This window comes from Amphiura filiformis, chromosome 1 (genome assembly GCF_039555335.1).
Source record: "Amphiura filiformis chromosome 1, Afil_fr2py, whole genome shotgun sequence".
NCBI classification, from domain to species: domain Eukaryota; kingdom Metazoa; phylum Echinodermata; class Ophiuroidea; order Amphilepidida; family Amphiuridae; genus Amphiura; species Amphiura filiformis.
Window position 1 is genome coordinate 58,018,216 of NC_092628.1, and position 17,069 is coordinate 58,035,284.

The 17,069-nt window shown below is 38.3% G+C and overlaps 1 protein-coding gene across 1 annotated transcript; it reads left to right on the plus strand.

The window, feature by feature from the left end:
• The first annotated feature begins 3,180 nt into the window (after positions 1 to 3,180).
• LOC140161954 (uncharacterized) lies at positions 3,181 to 4,343 on the plus strand. Its single transcript, XM_072185250.1, has 3 exons — positions 3,181 to 3,297; positions 3,609 to 3,911; positions 4,207 to 4,343. Exons 1-3 carry the CDS (start codon positions 3,216 to 3,218, stop codon positions 4,341 to 4,343), a joined length of 522 nt encoding a protein of 173 aa, XP_072041351.1. The 5' UTR covers positions 3,181 to 3,215.
• Positions 4,344 to 17,069: the final 12,726 nt, after the last annotated feature.

The following is a 17,069-nucleotide window of genomic DNA, read 5'->3' on the forward strand; positions in this document are numbered from 1 at the left end:
CCTGCATTGTCATATGAAATCAAGCATTCAATGCTTTCTAATTCCTACAGCATGTTCCAGATTAATTAGTAAACATCTTGTTATGTCCTACATGTAAAGCTATGTAAATCCATACATTTTGGACCACAAATAACTTGAATATTCTGCACAAATATATTCCAACTGCCAACAGCTAGCTACTCCATTATTTGAATTCATTCAGTGACCTTTGACCATATACCCACCCACGCATTCTTAAGATGCTTAATGCTATTTTCAAGGTCAAATTAAAAGCAGATAACTACCGGGTAACTCCTGCAAAGAATATAAGTTTCTGGGAACCTTCTGGGTAACTCATTTGAAATATTTGAGTTTTTGGGAGACTTCCGGATGTCTACCCGAAAACTTTTGGATAACTTCATTAGGTATCCGCAAGGTATCCGCTAGCGGGCATTTTCGGATAACTCTGGAAAAGGTACCCGAAAGGTTTCTGATGACCACCGAATGGTCATCGGGTGGTCACCGGGAAACTTTTCTTTTTGCTATGGGTTACCATTCAAACTAGTGGGGACTTTGTCATGTGTTTATTTTGACCAGAGAAAGAATGGATAAAACAGTTAACATTAATCAACAAATGATACTTTTGTTTGATCGTTGTACTACTCATTGAATGCACTAGGGAAAAATCTAACAAATGTGTTACATACATACATACATAAAGGTGATTTAAGGCGCTTATGCAAAAAATTGATCTAAACGCACAAAACTACATTACCAACAACAAACAATAACCTACCAGCCAGTAGAAAACAAGAAAAGTCAATGTAAAGACAAAATGAAAAATACTAAAAATTGTACAAGTGAGTTTTCAGCAGCTTTTTGAATTGTGTGAGAGAAGAAGCTTCCCGTACGTTCCGTGGCAGGCTGTTCCAGATGGACGGTCCAGCAGCTGTAAATGACTTATCACCACAGGTTAACTTGCACATGGGAATGTTTAGGAGAGTTCTGTCCAGGGCAGATCTTGTAACAGGGCCACTGGACGGTGTTGGCTTAAGACTAATTGAATCGATGAGGTATCGCGGAGCAGAGTCCGTCAGGCACTTATAAATCAGAAGACAGAGTTTGAATTGGATGCGGTTGCTAATCGGAAGCCAATGAAGATTGTTCATGAGAGGTTTTGGATCAGTACGTCTAGGGACGGAGAAAATTAGCTTGGATGCTTTGTGTTGAAGGGATTGAAGGCGGCGAAGATCTTGAGACTTGAGTCCATAGAGAAGGCTGTTACCATAGTCCAAACGCGAAAGTATAAGGGCCCGGACAACATGATGTTTAGTGTCCGTATCCAAATGATGCTGTATTCTTCTGATGTTGCGAAGCTGGAGGTTGACAGAGGAAACGATGGAGTTCACCTGTTTTGTCATAGACATATGACTGTCAAAAATCACCCCAAGGTTACGCACATTTGGAGATGGTTTTATAATGCTTTGGCCAACTTTGAGTTCAAGATTCGGAATCTTTTGAAGGCGATAATGGGATCCAGCAATGAAAAATTCTGTTTTGTCACTGTTCAGTTTAAGTTTATTTATATTCATCCAGTTTTGCAGTTCGTGGATACAGGCTTCAAGTGTTTGTAACGCCTTCTCAGCAGCACCCGGGATGTTAGGACAAAAGGAAACATACAATTGTGTATAGTCTGCATATATATGAAATGAGACATTATGTTTACGAATTATGTCCCCCACTGGCAAGGTATAAATAACAAACATCATTGGCCCAATCACAGAACCCTGTGGAACACCAAATACAAGAGGGCTTGAATTGGAAACACAACCATCAATAAATACACGACTACTTCTACAATTAAGATATGTACGAACCCATTGCAATGCATTACCAGACAAACCAATTCTATCCTGTAAACGTTTGAGCATGATACCATGGTCGATGGTATCGAATGCCGCAGACAGATCTAAAAGTGCAAGAAGGACAACTTCCCCGCTGTCTACGGCATTCAACACATCACTTTTCACCTTTAAGAGAGCGGTTTCAGTACTTGTGTTGGCTTTGTAAGCCGATTGATAGATTTCACCTAAATTACAGTCATTGATATGATTTGTTATTTGCTGAGTTACAACCTTTTCAGTGAGTTTGGATATAAAAGACACATTTGATACCGGTCTGTAATTTTTAAGTTCATCATGATCAAGAGAAGATTTCTTAATGATAAGAGATATAACAGCTTTTCCAAGAGGTTCTGGGAAAATACCAGATGAGAGAGACACATTAATGATATGAGTAATTGATGGAATAAAACGCTCAATGTGGAATAAAACGCTCAATGTGGTCTTTCATCAACCAAGTAGGAAACTAAAAAAAAACTAAAAAAAACAAATAAATTATTTAAAAAGAATAAATGAGAAAACAAATATTCTGAACATTTCGCGGAATATATATGTACACCAGGCACAAAAAGAAATTCGTCAGTTATAGTCATCTTTGCTGTTCAACAACCTCATAATTTTGTATTATTCTGAAATATACATTTTGTTAATTGGACTTTGTTTTCTCATTTGACACCTGTTTTCTCATTTGACACCTTGTTCGTGAAAATCGAGCGAGAATTGACCAAGATATGCGCCTCCAAATCATCAAACCCCAAAATCAAAAGTTGCAATTTTAACGATTGAATTGTGCCTGTTATCATGGTTATATTGTGTGCTTTATTGATGGGCCCGTGGTGCTCGTGTGAAATACGATGCGTTCCCATTGAAATTGCAACTTTTGATTTTGGGGTTTGACGGTTTGGAGGCGCATATCTTGGTCAATTCTTGTTCGATTTTCACGAACAGGGTGTCAAATGAGAAAGCAAAGTCCAAATAAACAAAATGTATATTCCAGAATAATTCAAAATTATCAGGTTGTTGAACAGCAAGGATGACTATACTGACGAGTTCTGTGCCCGGTGTATATATACGAAGCATATAACTCTTTCGTTTCTGTTATGAACAGTACCAAGTGCAAGACCGATTGTCAGTCCTCATGATTCATCTACAACACATATAGATTTTTATTGGTATGAGATACGATGTGGCAATAGACATGGTAACATTACAGGTTATGTGTACTCTTTGACGTATACGATTGATGGTCTTCCTGTCAGCGATGCAGTGTTCACACCAATTACGTTTTCAAGCATTCAGCTACCTGGTGTGCGTATTACTGGTCTTAGTTGTGATATGCAGTATACATTTAACGCCGCATGGAAGAACAACGCAGGAACAGGAATGAGAGCTAGTGTAATCGTGACTACCTCAAAAGGTTAGTTTTTGTCACATCTTGATCAAAATAATTGGCACCGTTAGTGAAGCAGTGTGCACACCAATTTGTTTTCAAACAGAATTGGTCTATATGTGTTGCTGGTCTGGTACGATTTCAGCTGCCCGTTCAGCTGTCACATTTGGAAGAGCAATGCAGGAACTGGACGAAACGGAGAACTGTGAAAACCGGTGTAAAACAGCATTAAAATTGAAATGAAATATAACGAGGAAATACAATGACCATGATGAGGTGTTTTACAATTTAAAAGCCAACATAATTCAACGTTCATTTATTTTTAATTTGCCTTTCAGTTCTACCTGACAGTGTTCAAAATATGCAGGCTTCATTAACTGCAACACAAATCACTATAACCTGGACGGAGCCAGCTGAGAGAGGATGTCCTGTTGTAGACACGTATGAGGTGACATGTGAAGGGGACACCAGACATGAAGATGAGTGTCAGGATCTCCTCCCTACACATACCGTCATGGACACAACCAATAACCTGTTATATGTGTGTGATGTGAGACCATTCTATTCCTACAACATAACTGTGAAAGCTACAGGTGGTTCCGTTACGGAACTATCTGAAACACAACTTATTCCAGGATTAGGTACAGTATACCATGTGAGATATTAATTGATCCATAGATAGCGATCCTTTACTAGGTTATGCCTCTTTGATAATAGAAAAGTAATGGCAAATATTTAGTTCTGCCTTTGTATTTAAATTTCATAATTTTAAATTCTCATCTATTTCGTTACACCGAAGCTTGCTATGGAAATTAGTGGGCGACGGCTTCCCTTTCTTGTCATTAAAAGACGTAGATTTACTTTCAAGTTGTTAAAGAACTTTTGCATGCTAAAGGTGAAAATGTTATAGAATTGTTCACATTAATTTGATTTCAGCACCAAGTGCTCCACCTGAAAATGTCAGAATAACTGGCAGTTCAGACACAACCCGTACCATCACATGGGATGAGATTCCTTGCTCTGGAATGGACAGATTCTTGGGTATCGATATGAACTTACTTTACAGAGCGTAGTGATAGACAGCATGGACGTAACAACGACATCTGTGACCATCACATTAGATATAGGAAACATGTACATTTTCAGTGTTGCAGGAAGAACAGATTCTGGTATAGGGCCTTACACTCACATAACCATTAACACTTTGGGTGGAATAACAAGTAATTATATCATTAATATTCTACATTACAACACTATTTCACTCTTTCCTACTCTAAAATGCCATATGGCTCAAGACAGATGTTGCAAAGTGGCCAGAATACGCGAATGCGAAGTAAACCCTTTTAGGAGGACGCTTTACGACAAATACGATCATGCGCGACCACGGTAAAGATTTTGACCAACGTTAAAATGGTTGAAATTTGGGTGGGTGAAAATCATGCTCTTTTGTGCTTTTTTTTTACAAATATCGTTCATATCTTTCTAATATAATGCAGGTTGTTGCTGTCCATGGCGTTACCTCGTGCACTACTCAAGTCATCTCATGAGTACCGCAAGGCTCTGTCCTAGGTCCCTTCTGTTACTTACCTTTGCCTCTCTAATTTCTCACAGGACAGCATCTTGGTGTTCATATGCAGATGGCACTACACTTTTACAAGCCGTTCAATCGCATTTCTTGACCTACCCGACTTCCAGAAAGATATTGATGTTATCCACAACTGGTTCAGTTCCTATCATCTGTCTGCAAATGCCAGTAATACATATGCTACAATGATCTGCTAAAAAAGGAACTTTATCCACAGGTGCAACTCTTCATGAATAGCCAATCAATTGAAATAGTCTGCTCTGGGAAACTCCTCGGCAATTGGATTAGCCACAACCTCCATGTCGACAATTATGCAAGAATAAGCTCTGAAAACAATTGGCATTCTACACTAGTCTTTTTACAATCCTCTGTCCTCTCTATACCGGGCTCTTGTTCTTACCAACCCTAAAATATATGACTGCATCAGCGCTTTGCTTTCTGCAGGAATGGAAACTGTCTGACGAGGCTCTTCACTCAAAAATAGACATTACTCCTCTCCAAACGTCGTGATCTTGCAAGTCACACTGTATCATCATTAAAAGGTTTTCCCCGACAATGTTGTTTTATGCCCAAACCTGTCCGCCTTCAACTCTGTTGTCAGTGACCATGTGTTTTTAGTCATATCCTCCATCATCTCATTTTATTGTCTGTATTTGATTTTACATCGTTTTGCCGGTCCATTTTCTGTCTGTCCCCTTTATTTCCCTATTTGATGTATTATGTATTTATGCACTATTAGGATTCTGGCCTGGTCTTCTTGGCCGAATTGTTATAAATAGATAAATAAATAAATCGTGATGTGAAATCTAAGTGTCTTTTGGCATTCGAAGTCATTTATAAGTCTGAATCTCGCCATTTGAGACTTTCCATAGGATTCCAGTAAAACTTTTATTGAAACTTGTGGACTGTCTTTGCATAAATTGTTTAAATCATGATATCATATTTCTATAGCGAGAACGTATATAGGCTCAGAATTACAAAGTTCCAAGTTGATTTTGGTGTTTTTGGAGATACTTTTGAAATTATCATTTTTCAAACCTTAAAGGGGCATTTCGTGATCCACAGCCTCATCCCCCACTTTTCCCAAAAAAAGTTGAGATTTTTACATCACTGGATACCTCTGGCTACATAATGTTTATGTACCAAATATTTCTTGCAGATTAATTCGTTTAGCAAAAATATCGCCAAATTTGAATTTTGTTCTGGTGCACCAGAACGAAATTACAACACATTGTCTATGGAGCAGTGTAATACACATAATCATGCATAACTCGCAAACGCAAAATCGGAATCAACTGAAATTTTGGAAATAAGCTTTTTTCGTGGATATCTACTGAAAAATGTCATAAAAAGAGGATGCTAGGATCACGAAATACTCCTTTAAAATGATACATAACTAATTTCTTAACAAAATGCCTATATTTCAAAAATACCATGTCAGTAAGAACTTTGCCCTGGAACCTTGTTGTTCTGAATATAATGTTGCGTGTAATATCTAAGTACAATGATAAGTAAATTTGCAATAAATTATTTCAGCTACGTCTGCATTTCAAGATCGGACAACTGGTAGGTCTTTTTCTACTTCAAAGACCAGACCTGTAGGAACTTTAACCGTTGAAAGAGTAGATATGTCCACCACTGCGAATATTGGTATGTATAATGCTTGCAAGTGATTTCTCAGAGATATTGCGAGAAATGGTAACACTATCTGATTGAAAAGATGTAATCGATTGGGTATCTATGGCTCACTTCATGTTGTTGCATGAAAATTAAAAGACTATTCTGGTTAAGGGATGGGGTATGAACGTTTGGACCGTATTTATTGTGGAACATTAGAGCACATCAGATATATCGAATTGCATTCTGAGTACGAAGAATGTCCTGATGATATCAAATAATTTTGATTTTTTGAAATTCGCAATGTAATACACATTTTATGGCAAATGATTAAAAATTGATATTTTTGATATTTAACAGTACTCGAAGTAAACTTTATAAATCTGATGATGACTCGAAGTAAACTTTATAAATGTAATGATTTATACTTAAAGTGTATGTAGGTGGGATGAAAAGCCGACGATCAATTGAAAATTTTGACCTTTCGTATTGAAGATATGGATTTTTTCCCAAAACATCAACAACAAAAAATTTGGTCTTTTGGGGAAATAAATCCATATCTTCAATGTGAAAGGTCAAAAGTTTCAATTGATCGTCGGCTTTTCCTCCCAGGTACATACACTTTAAGAATATATCATTAGATTTATACAATTTACTTTGAGGTCTGTTATATAATATTAATGTGAAAAATATTTAATAATTTGTCATAAAATTTGTATTATATCGTGAATTTCAAAAAATGAAAATTATTTGATATCAGAAAGACATTCTTCGTATTCAGAATGCAATTCGATATGTCTGATGTGCTCTCATGTCCCACAAAATACTGTCGAAACGCTCAAAACGCTCAGTGTCGATGATTATCAGCGTGTGGGTGGGTGTAGGACTGTTAAGCCCGATCCTGACTCCACTTCGCAGCGCGATGCGATGCTGCGATGCTTTAAAAGCATGTGGGGTCTGCATCTCCTTTTAAGGTCATTCTACCGACCTTGATTTTCCAGCAGCCAATCAGAAGCGTGTACGGCTGCGATATCGCAGCGCGATGCGAAAAAGTTGAACATTGTTGAACATTGTTCAACTTTTTCGCGGACCAAAATTTCCACCGCGCGATGAGAATTTTCACCGCTGAGCTCGTAAAAACCTGGCTCAGATTACAGTTTTTTATAGCAGCGCAGCATCGCATCGCGCTGCGGTGTGGAGTCAGGATCGGGCTTTACAGTAGGTGTGGCGTTGGGGTGTGCGTGTGTGGAGTTTGTGTACAGTTATCGCCTTCGGTGGTTGAAAATACCTTCAACAACCTTTTGAACAAATTGAAAGTAAATATTTTTTGTCAGACCCGGTCTTGCGAGAATTAAGAAAGTCAAGGATATACCTACCTTAATGGCTACTGGTTTTGCAACCATGTATGCCTCGTTTTGAGGACGTATTCCACGTCCTCCTAAGTATATTCCTTTTGCTAATAAAAATATCATAGGTAAGTGATTGTCGTAAAATTACACTACAACGCTCACAACGCAGAACAATCCTTGTTTATAATGCAGATATGGCTGCTCCGAAAGTGAACTCTCTTGGACAATGTTCAACCAATTCCAACATGCCAGTGATTCTCACCCTTGCTGTGTTGCTTCTTGCTGCTGTAATTACAATTATTATCTTGGGTCTACTTTTGTATAGGTATGTTGACTAATTGAAATCGCAACTTTGGCCTGAAGTATGGTACCCTTACATGTTAGAGTGCAAAGTGATGCGCTGCCACGCTGAAGCAAGAGCTTCAGGGGCCCATGGACAAGGTGTAATGCTGGCTCTTTAAACATCTCTTTTATTCCGACTTATTTCATTTTCGCTTTTGCTCGGACCCCTGGACTTCGTCCACCCTGTCCATCTGCTTGCTACGCCATTCACTTGTAAAGAAGATCACTAGCTCTGTTGTGTCCTGATTTCAATGGGTATCTGTATTCGCAAGGCGTGAACCATATCTCTCATAAAGTTTACTTGTATGTTTTATTAGCTTCGTTTATAAGATGACCAAACCATCAATCAAGACTTTTTTGATTTCCTCAGGAAAAAGCATTGAAGTTTTTATTGTTTAACAAGTTTAACATTAATCTTGAAGCGAATAAATTATTGGGGGAATTCATACAAAAAAGAACATGGATGTGACAGTCTAAAGTCTTCAATGTGAAAGTATGACGCAAAGTTAATTCTTTTGAACACAATCTATTTCATATCTCCATAAGTATAACAGTATAAAGTGTTTAGTCTTTTTAAAACCAGTTCAATGTTAATCTCAAGTGGGGTGAATAAATCAGTGGGCGAATTAAAATTCTCAAAAAAAAAAAAAAAAAAAACTGAAGTGGGCCGGCTTTAGTCTTTAATGTACAAGTATGACACATGACATATCTCCACACGCAAGTCGTATTCATTATTTTGAGAAATAACTCGAATTATCGTAGTTTTTCCCTTTTTCTCATTTTATTTCAAATTAACTAAAAAAGAGCAAGAAGTACCAAAGGTGACTCCACAAATTACGAAAATGGAGATATCGGTAAGGCGAATAACACTAGAGCCACGTCGTCATCAGGTAATGTAATGAATACAGCATATCAACCAGACAATGACGATATGGGGTATGAAATCCCTCCTACAGGTGTAAGTCATCAGGTTGGCTCTTCATCTGACTACGAGGTAACCCTATCTGACAGACCTCAATCAGGACAACATTATGAAGATCTGGATCAGAAGAGTATGGACAAAGAGAAAGATCACCAATACCAGTCACTTGGTGATTAAAGAAATATGCGTAAATGATGCATTGGAACCAACACGCAAACTGCAAAAGAGAAAAACTAAAATAATACACAGTTTATTAGTGTATAATTATTGCACTGGGTTATTTAATCATTGTTAACTTGAAACAAAAATCGTGTTATGTTATTATCAAACAAATAGATTTTAAAAAATGAGCGGTCAGGAATCGCCTTTAGCTTTATCGGGCATTCTTTTATTATTATTTTTATTTTCATTTTAATTATCATTACCATTATCATTATCATTATCATTATCATTATCATTATCATTATCATTATCATTATCATTATCATTATCATTATCATTATCGCCATCACCATCACCATCATCACCATCACTGTCAGTATTATTGCTTGTGGGTTACGATGTGGATGGATGCATGATCGTGAATGTTACAGACCTTTCTCAAGGACCCCAGATTTCCTTGCAAACACTTTCTGGGGCCATTTCCTTGGTTCTTCACCAGATTACCTTTATAATTATAACAGAGTCAACTGCGCTTGATGGATTTTGCAATTTCTTGAATTCCTTGCATGTGCATTACTTTTATGTCGTTATGTATAGGCCCAAGGTCTTTATTTTCAGAGGTTTGGATAAACTGGTTATTGAACAATCGATCAAATTAAATCAAATCTAACCAATAAAAGCATTAAAAACAGATCAGATTAGATCAAATCAAATCTATTCAAATTATGTATTTGGATCACAACATTCTGTTCACAAGAACGTCCGGAAAGTCTACATTGTTTGCATTGTTGTCGACAGTGACGGTACAATGTATTGTAATTTAGAATGTAACCTCACAGTCTGCCGCCTGGACAACCAATTCTTTAGAAATGCTTAGTCGCGCTAAAAGTCGATCGATACATGTAAAAATCAGCACAATTCAGAGATACACCTTTTTGCTATGAAATTAATTTTCTCGGTCAAATATAAAGCAATATTTTTTTTTTCTTCAGTAATGTCAGTTAAAAACTTGGTGCTTGGATATACATTTTTTTAAAATCCTGGTGTTAAAATTAAGCATCAAATTGTGTCTTTTAGTGTGATATTTTTGATTTTTATAGGCCTTGAATTCGCCTGCGAGCTTTTTACGGAATTCATGTTTTAGCGTCTCAAACTAACATAGTTTGCTAAAGAAAGATATTTCCCACCTCTGTAAAGCACATCGTGTGGGTCTATATGTTATAGTTTTGTCAGAATTTCCGTTTTTGTTTTACCCTTTTTCCATTCAGTCTCCGAAAATGTCAAACTAAGTAAAAGTAGGCAATGGTGAGTACTTTTATCTCGAGAGCAACCAGCAGAAATAGTCGATATTTCCTTTGTTGTTATCCAGGTCAATTTTTCATTGAAAGCAAATTGCCCGACCAGCGATTAAATCCCCAATTGGGTGTTCTGGTTAAACATGATCAGTAGGAGCGCTATAGGTCTGGGAATTTCTTTGCTATATTGAAGTTCTGGCAACACTATAGCCATGCCGGTATTCCTATTAAACCCAGGGATATCGATCCACAATGCTAGTACTAGCCTTTAGATTTCACGTGTTGATTTAGAAATTTTATCAGCCGACAGTGAAAGATGGTGAAATCAAAACGGAAATTTTGACAAAACTATGATATATAGCTCACGGTGATGTGCTTTAGAAAGTTGGGGAAAATCCTTCATTAGCGAACTATATTACTTTGAAAAGCTAAAAGGTTGATCAAGAAAAAGCTCGCGGGCCGAGCTGAAGCCTATAAAAATCGAATATCTTACACTAAATGACTGAATTTCAGGCCTATGTTTAACACCAGGATAAAAAAAAATCAGTATCAAGCATTATAGTTTTTCCAGCCATTTACTGAAAAAATGAAAATTATTGCTTTTCATTTGGCTGAGAAAAAATTTTACACTGAAAAGGTGTAACTCAAAATTTTGCTCATTTCAACACCAATTTCGATCGTTTGTATTGCCTCATTAAATGACTGAGTGAGCCTTGCAGAACAAAAGAATCGGTTGTGCAGGTAGCTGACTGCTCACTGTATTTTCACTAGCGGCAATAGTAATATTTGTGTGTAAGAATAAGGCAGCGGGGTGTTCGCGTATATGTGGGGTGGGTGTATGTAGGGGTGCAATTTTGTCTAGAATTTATACTTCCGAGGATTCCAACATAACAGAGGGTTTGCGAAATGCGGTTCAAAAGCACAAATTTCAACTTCTAGAGGATTATAGAGGGTTATGTATAGTGAGCCGTAAATATTATGCACGCAAATACATCAATATAGTTTCCATATTTCCGCTTCCACCACAAAATTACCTCTTACGTATTATCTAGTTAAAAGACCAATTATTGGCAATCAAATTTGGTTTGGGTAAACTATACGCCATATGTTGTTGAAAATACTGAATGAAATGAGTTAAAATAATATTTTGTTCCAAACGTCGAGCTTGGTATATACTTTACATTAAGGGGTGCTCATGACGTACAAAAATTTAGTTTGCGAAATGAAGTTTTTTAAAAACTTTAACGGCATGGATTTAAGTTCCCGTATAAATGGCCTGTTTTTACTGGAGCGACCAGTGTATATACTTCTGGAAAAGTATAGTAGGTGCATATATTTTTAAATGGAAGATGTCATTGGTTGTGTCTGGTAAGAAATTGGGTTGGGAGGAGGAGAGCGAAAGCAGCTCAACTATGTTAAATCAGATCTTCTCTGGTTAAATCCACACTACACATGTTTCTGATTTACCTGTGCGATTTGCAATGAGCTGGTATTATAGTTTCAGTTGGGTGAACGATTATAAAGCAAACGCAAGGTAACAATACTGTTGGGCCTTTGTTTACGAAATGAGACAATAGTCTGCATATTGTTAACAGCATTCTTGAAAATGAGAAACATAATGGTTGTAAACTTAACACGGTTTGGAAATAATTTCTTCATATTTTTTTGGTGTTATCTGTCGTTTACATATCCTTCTAAAACACCAAAGTGCGAATATTTCCAAACACCTAAATTAGCTAAAAATTTAGGACATGTTACAAAACTATATTTTCTAGAATTTCAGAGAGAACTTCAAATATCGACCGGTTATTTTTTTCACACAGTGACGTTAACTAGGCAATGCCAATATACCTATAACATACACTAAAACACCAAAGTGCGAATATTTCCAAACACCTAAATTAGCTAAAAATTTAGGACATGTTACAAAACTATATTTTCTAGAATTTCAGAGAGTACTTTAAATATTGCCCGGTTATTTTTGACATTAAGGCAATGCCCATATACCTATAACATACTCTGTTTGTAGAGGTCGATCACGCGTCAATGGTGAGAGTACTGTATATTATGTATAAAAAAATGGGCAGTAACTGCAGTATGTGACGTCATAGTTACTTGTGTTCAATTGTTGTCAGCTTTCATTGTATTACTAGGACGTCATTGTACTGGACAATTTCGGCGCCCGGGAATTTTGAATATCGCGTGTTGAGAGACGGCTGTATTAGGCCTAATTCGTTTTTTATGGTGGTCAATATGAGTTTGTTCCAAATAAAACCACGTGATTCGTGCTTGATAATTAATTTTCTATCATATAAGGCATAATGTTGTGATTGCCGGAGAGGTGTGCATATTCCTGCTATTACTTTCATCGAATGAAGTTGCACAATAATTACAGAATCAGCATGCTTTTCATTGTATCTCTCTCTTCCTAGATGTATAGGCCTATATATTTGCCAATTTTGTGTACTTTGATGTATATATTATTTTGTATGAAATAAATAAACATGTAACCAAAAAACAAACAGCTTTCTAATGATATAATTAATATGTGTCAATAAATTGGCAAGACAAAAATCACGAATATGGAGATCTACCCAAAATAAAGTGAAATGTACCCATTTGATTTTCATGAGAAATCTCTCTCTGCTTCTTTAGTATATATTATTCTAATGGGCGTGATGAAAAATGCATAATTTTGCAAAAGATGGTAAATTATTACCCATACTTTTACCAGTTACTCTAAACAGGAAATAATAGAACAAAAAAATTAGGTCTTTCCATGCTTTTGGGGAAAAAATTTGTATCTTCAATACGAAAGTTCATCGGCTTTTTCTCCCAGCTGCATATACTTAAAGTACATATCGTTAGATTAATTAAGTTTACTTCGAGGACTGTTAAATATTTTTTTTAAATCCAATTTTAATAATTTGCCACAAAATATGTATTATATCGCGAATTTCAAAAAAATCAAAATTATTTGATATCAGAAGGACATTCAGAATGCAATTCGTGTAGTAATAACAAGGCAAGCGGGTCAATTCTATGAGTGTATTTATGGTCACGTTTTTAGTTATTCTTATCATTGACTTTGCCATTCCAGCTTAGACGCTCGTTGCTGTCTTTTAAACATTGTAGGTCTAAAATACCTAATAGCATTCCACAGAGAGTAGGAAGTGACTCATTTAGGAGAGGTACTGCTATCTACTACAAAATAGCATTACACAGTGTGTAGGGAGAGTCTCACTTAGGAGAGGTTTTGCTATCTACTGAAGATAGAATTACACAGCGAGTAGGGAGAGTCTCACTTAGGATATGTACTAAAGATAGAATTACACCGGGAGTAGGGAGAAACTCACTCAGGAGAGGTACTGCTATACTGACGATAGAATTACATAGAGAGTATAGGGAGCTCGAGAGACTTACTCAGGATATACTGCTATCTACTGAGTATAGCATTACACAGGGAGTAAGGAGAGACTCACTCAGAAGAGGTACTGCTATATTGAAGATAGAATTACATAGAGAGTCGAGAGACTCACTCAGGATAGACATGTATACTGCTGTCTACTGAAGATAGCATTACACAGGGAGTAGGGAGAGTCTCACGCAGGAGAGGTACTGCTATCTACTGGAGATAGCATTACACAGGGGGTAGGGAGAGTCTCACGCAGGAGAGGTACTGCTATCTACTGAAGATAGCATTACACAGGGAGTATAGGAAGAGTCTCATGCAGGAGAGGTGCTGCTATATCTACTGGAGATAGCATTACACGTGGAGTAGGGAGAGTCTCACGCAGGAGAGGTATTGCTATCTACTGAAGATAGCATTACACAGGGAGTATAGGAAGAGTCTCATGCAGGAGAGGTGCTGCTATATCTACTGGAGATGGCATTACACTGGGAGTAGGGAGAGTCTCACGCAGGAGAGGTACTGCTATTTGCTGAAGATAGCATCATACTGCAGTTACTGTCCGTTTTCCTATAAACAATACACAGTGCTCTCACCATTGACGCGTGACCTCTACAAATGATGTTTGTTGGAAGAATGGAACTTGCCTAGTTAACATCACTGTGTGAAAAATAACCAGCCAATATTTAACTTATTCTCCAAACTTCTAGCAAATATATTTCTCTAACATGACCTAAAATTACAGCTAGGTTAGATGTTCAGAATTAGTCGCACTTTTGTAAAATATGAGTGAGGGCAAGGCATAGCTAGCCAACTCACCGTGTTAATTGAATGGAGATTTGACCGAAAATATTGGTATCGGACCGCTCACTTCTGAAGGATGCCACAAAAAAACGGTACAAGCTACATTTAAACTATTCTCTGGCAATCATTATGATGAGTTTCTTATATAGTATGCCGAAATTGGGTACTGTAGGTGATTGACAAAGGGTCGCACTTTTGTGTTTTAGGAAGGATATGTAAACGACAGATAACACCAAAATATGAAGAAATTATTTCCAAACCGTGTGAAGTCAACAATCATTATGTTGCTCATTTTCAAGAATGCTGGTTAACAAAAAGCAGATCATTGTCTCATTTCGTAAACAAAGGTCCACTACCATTGTTTCCTTGCGTTTCCTTTATAATCGGTTACCCAACTGAAGCTGTATTATAGCAGCTCATTGCTATATCGCACATATAAAACAGACACATGTGCACAGCCAGAGACGATCTGATTTAATCAGTTGAGCTGTTTCAATGAGTGTTATCTTGGTTTAATAGCTTTTAATGGGGTTTAAGTCCAGCAAAGGTCGAGGTGAATTCTACTGTAGACATGACTGCATCATGTTACACAGGGGGTAGGGAGAGTCTCACGCAGGAGAGGTACTGCTATCTACTGAAGATAGCATTACACAGGGAGTAAAGGAAGGGTCTCACGCAGGAGAGGTAACTGCTATCTACTGGAGATAGCATTACACAGGGAGTAGGGAGAGTCTCACGCAGGAGAGGTACTGCTATCTACTGGAGATAGCATTACACAGGGAGTAGGGAGAATCTCACGCAGGAGAGGTACTGCTATCTACTGAAGATAGCATTACACAGGGGGTAGGGAGAGTCTCACGCAGGAGAGGTACTGCTATCTACTGAAGATAGCATTACACAGGGAGTAGGGAGAGTCTCACGCAGGAGATGTACCTGCTATCTACTGGAGATAGCATTACACAGGGAGTAGGGAGAGTCTCACGCAGGAGAGGTACTGCTATCTACTGAAGATAGCATTACACAGGGGGTAGGGAGAGTCTCACGCAGGAGAGGTACTGCTATCTACTGGAGATAGCATTACACAGGGGGTAGGAAGAGTCTCACGCAGGAGAGGTACTGCTATCTACTGGAGATAGCATTACACAGGGGTAGGAAGAGTCTCACGCAGGAGAGGTACTGCTATCTACTGGAGATAGCATTACACAGGGAGTAGGGAGAGTCTCACGCAGGAGAGGTACTGCTATCTAGACTCGATCCTCCAGTCCTCGAATACTCACGCACGGCCGCTCCACTGTGAAGGCAACGTGAAGGATTGTGGGTAAAAAAAGGCGCCGCCATTAGAGGCCAGAAGGATTCAGGCTAACTGCTATCTAATGGAGATAGCATTACACCGCAGGGAGTAGGAAGAGTCTCACGCAGGAGAGGTACTGCTATCTACTGGAGATAGCATTACACAGGGAGTAGGGAGAGTCTCACGCAGGAGAGGTACTGCTATCTACTGAAGATAGCATTACACAGGGAGTAGGGAGAATCTCACGCAGGAGAGGTACTGCTATCTAGACTCGATCCTCCAGTCCTCGAATACTCACGCACGGCCGCTCCACTGTGAAGGCAACGTGAAGGATTGTGGGTAAAAAAAGGCGCCGCCATTAGAGGCCAGAAGGATTCAGGCTAACTGCTATCTAATGGAGATAGCATTACACAGGGAGTAGGAAGAGTCTCACGCAGGAGAGGTACTGCTATCTACTGGAGATAGCATTACACAGGGAGTAGGGAGAGTCTCACGCAGGAGAGGTACTGCTATCTACTGAAGATAGCATTACACAGGGAGTAGGGAGAGTCTCACACAGGAGAGGTACTGCTATCTACTGGAGATAGCATTACACAGGGAGTAGGAAGAGTCTCACGCAGGAGAGGTACTGCTATATCTACTGGAGATAGCATTACACGTGGAGTAGGGAGAGTCTTATGCAGGAGAGGTACTGCTATCTACTGAAGATAGCATTACACAGGGAGTAGGGAGAGTCTCACGCAGGAGAGGTACTGCTATCTACTGGAGATAGCATTACACAGGAGTAGGGAGAGTCTCACGCAGGAGAGGTACTGCTATCTACTGAAGATAGCATTACACAGGGAGTAGGGAGAGTCTCACGCAGGAGAGGTACTGCTATCTACTGAAGATAGCATTACACAGGGAGTAGGGAGAGTCTCACGCAGGAGAGGTGCTGCTATCTACTGAAGATAGCATTACACGTGGAGTAGGGAGAGTCTTATGCAGGAGAGGTACTGCTATCTACTGAAGATAGCATTACAC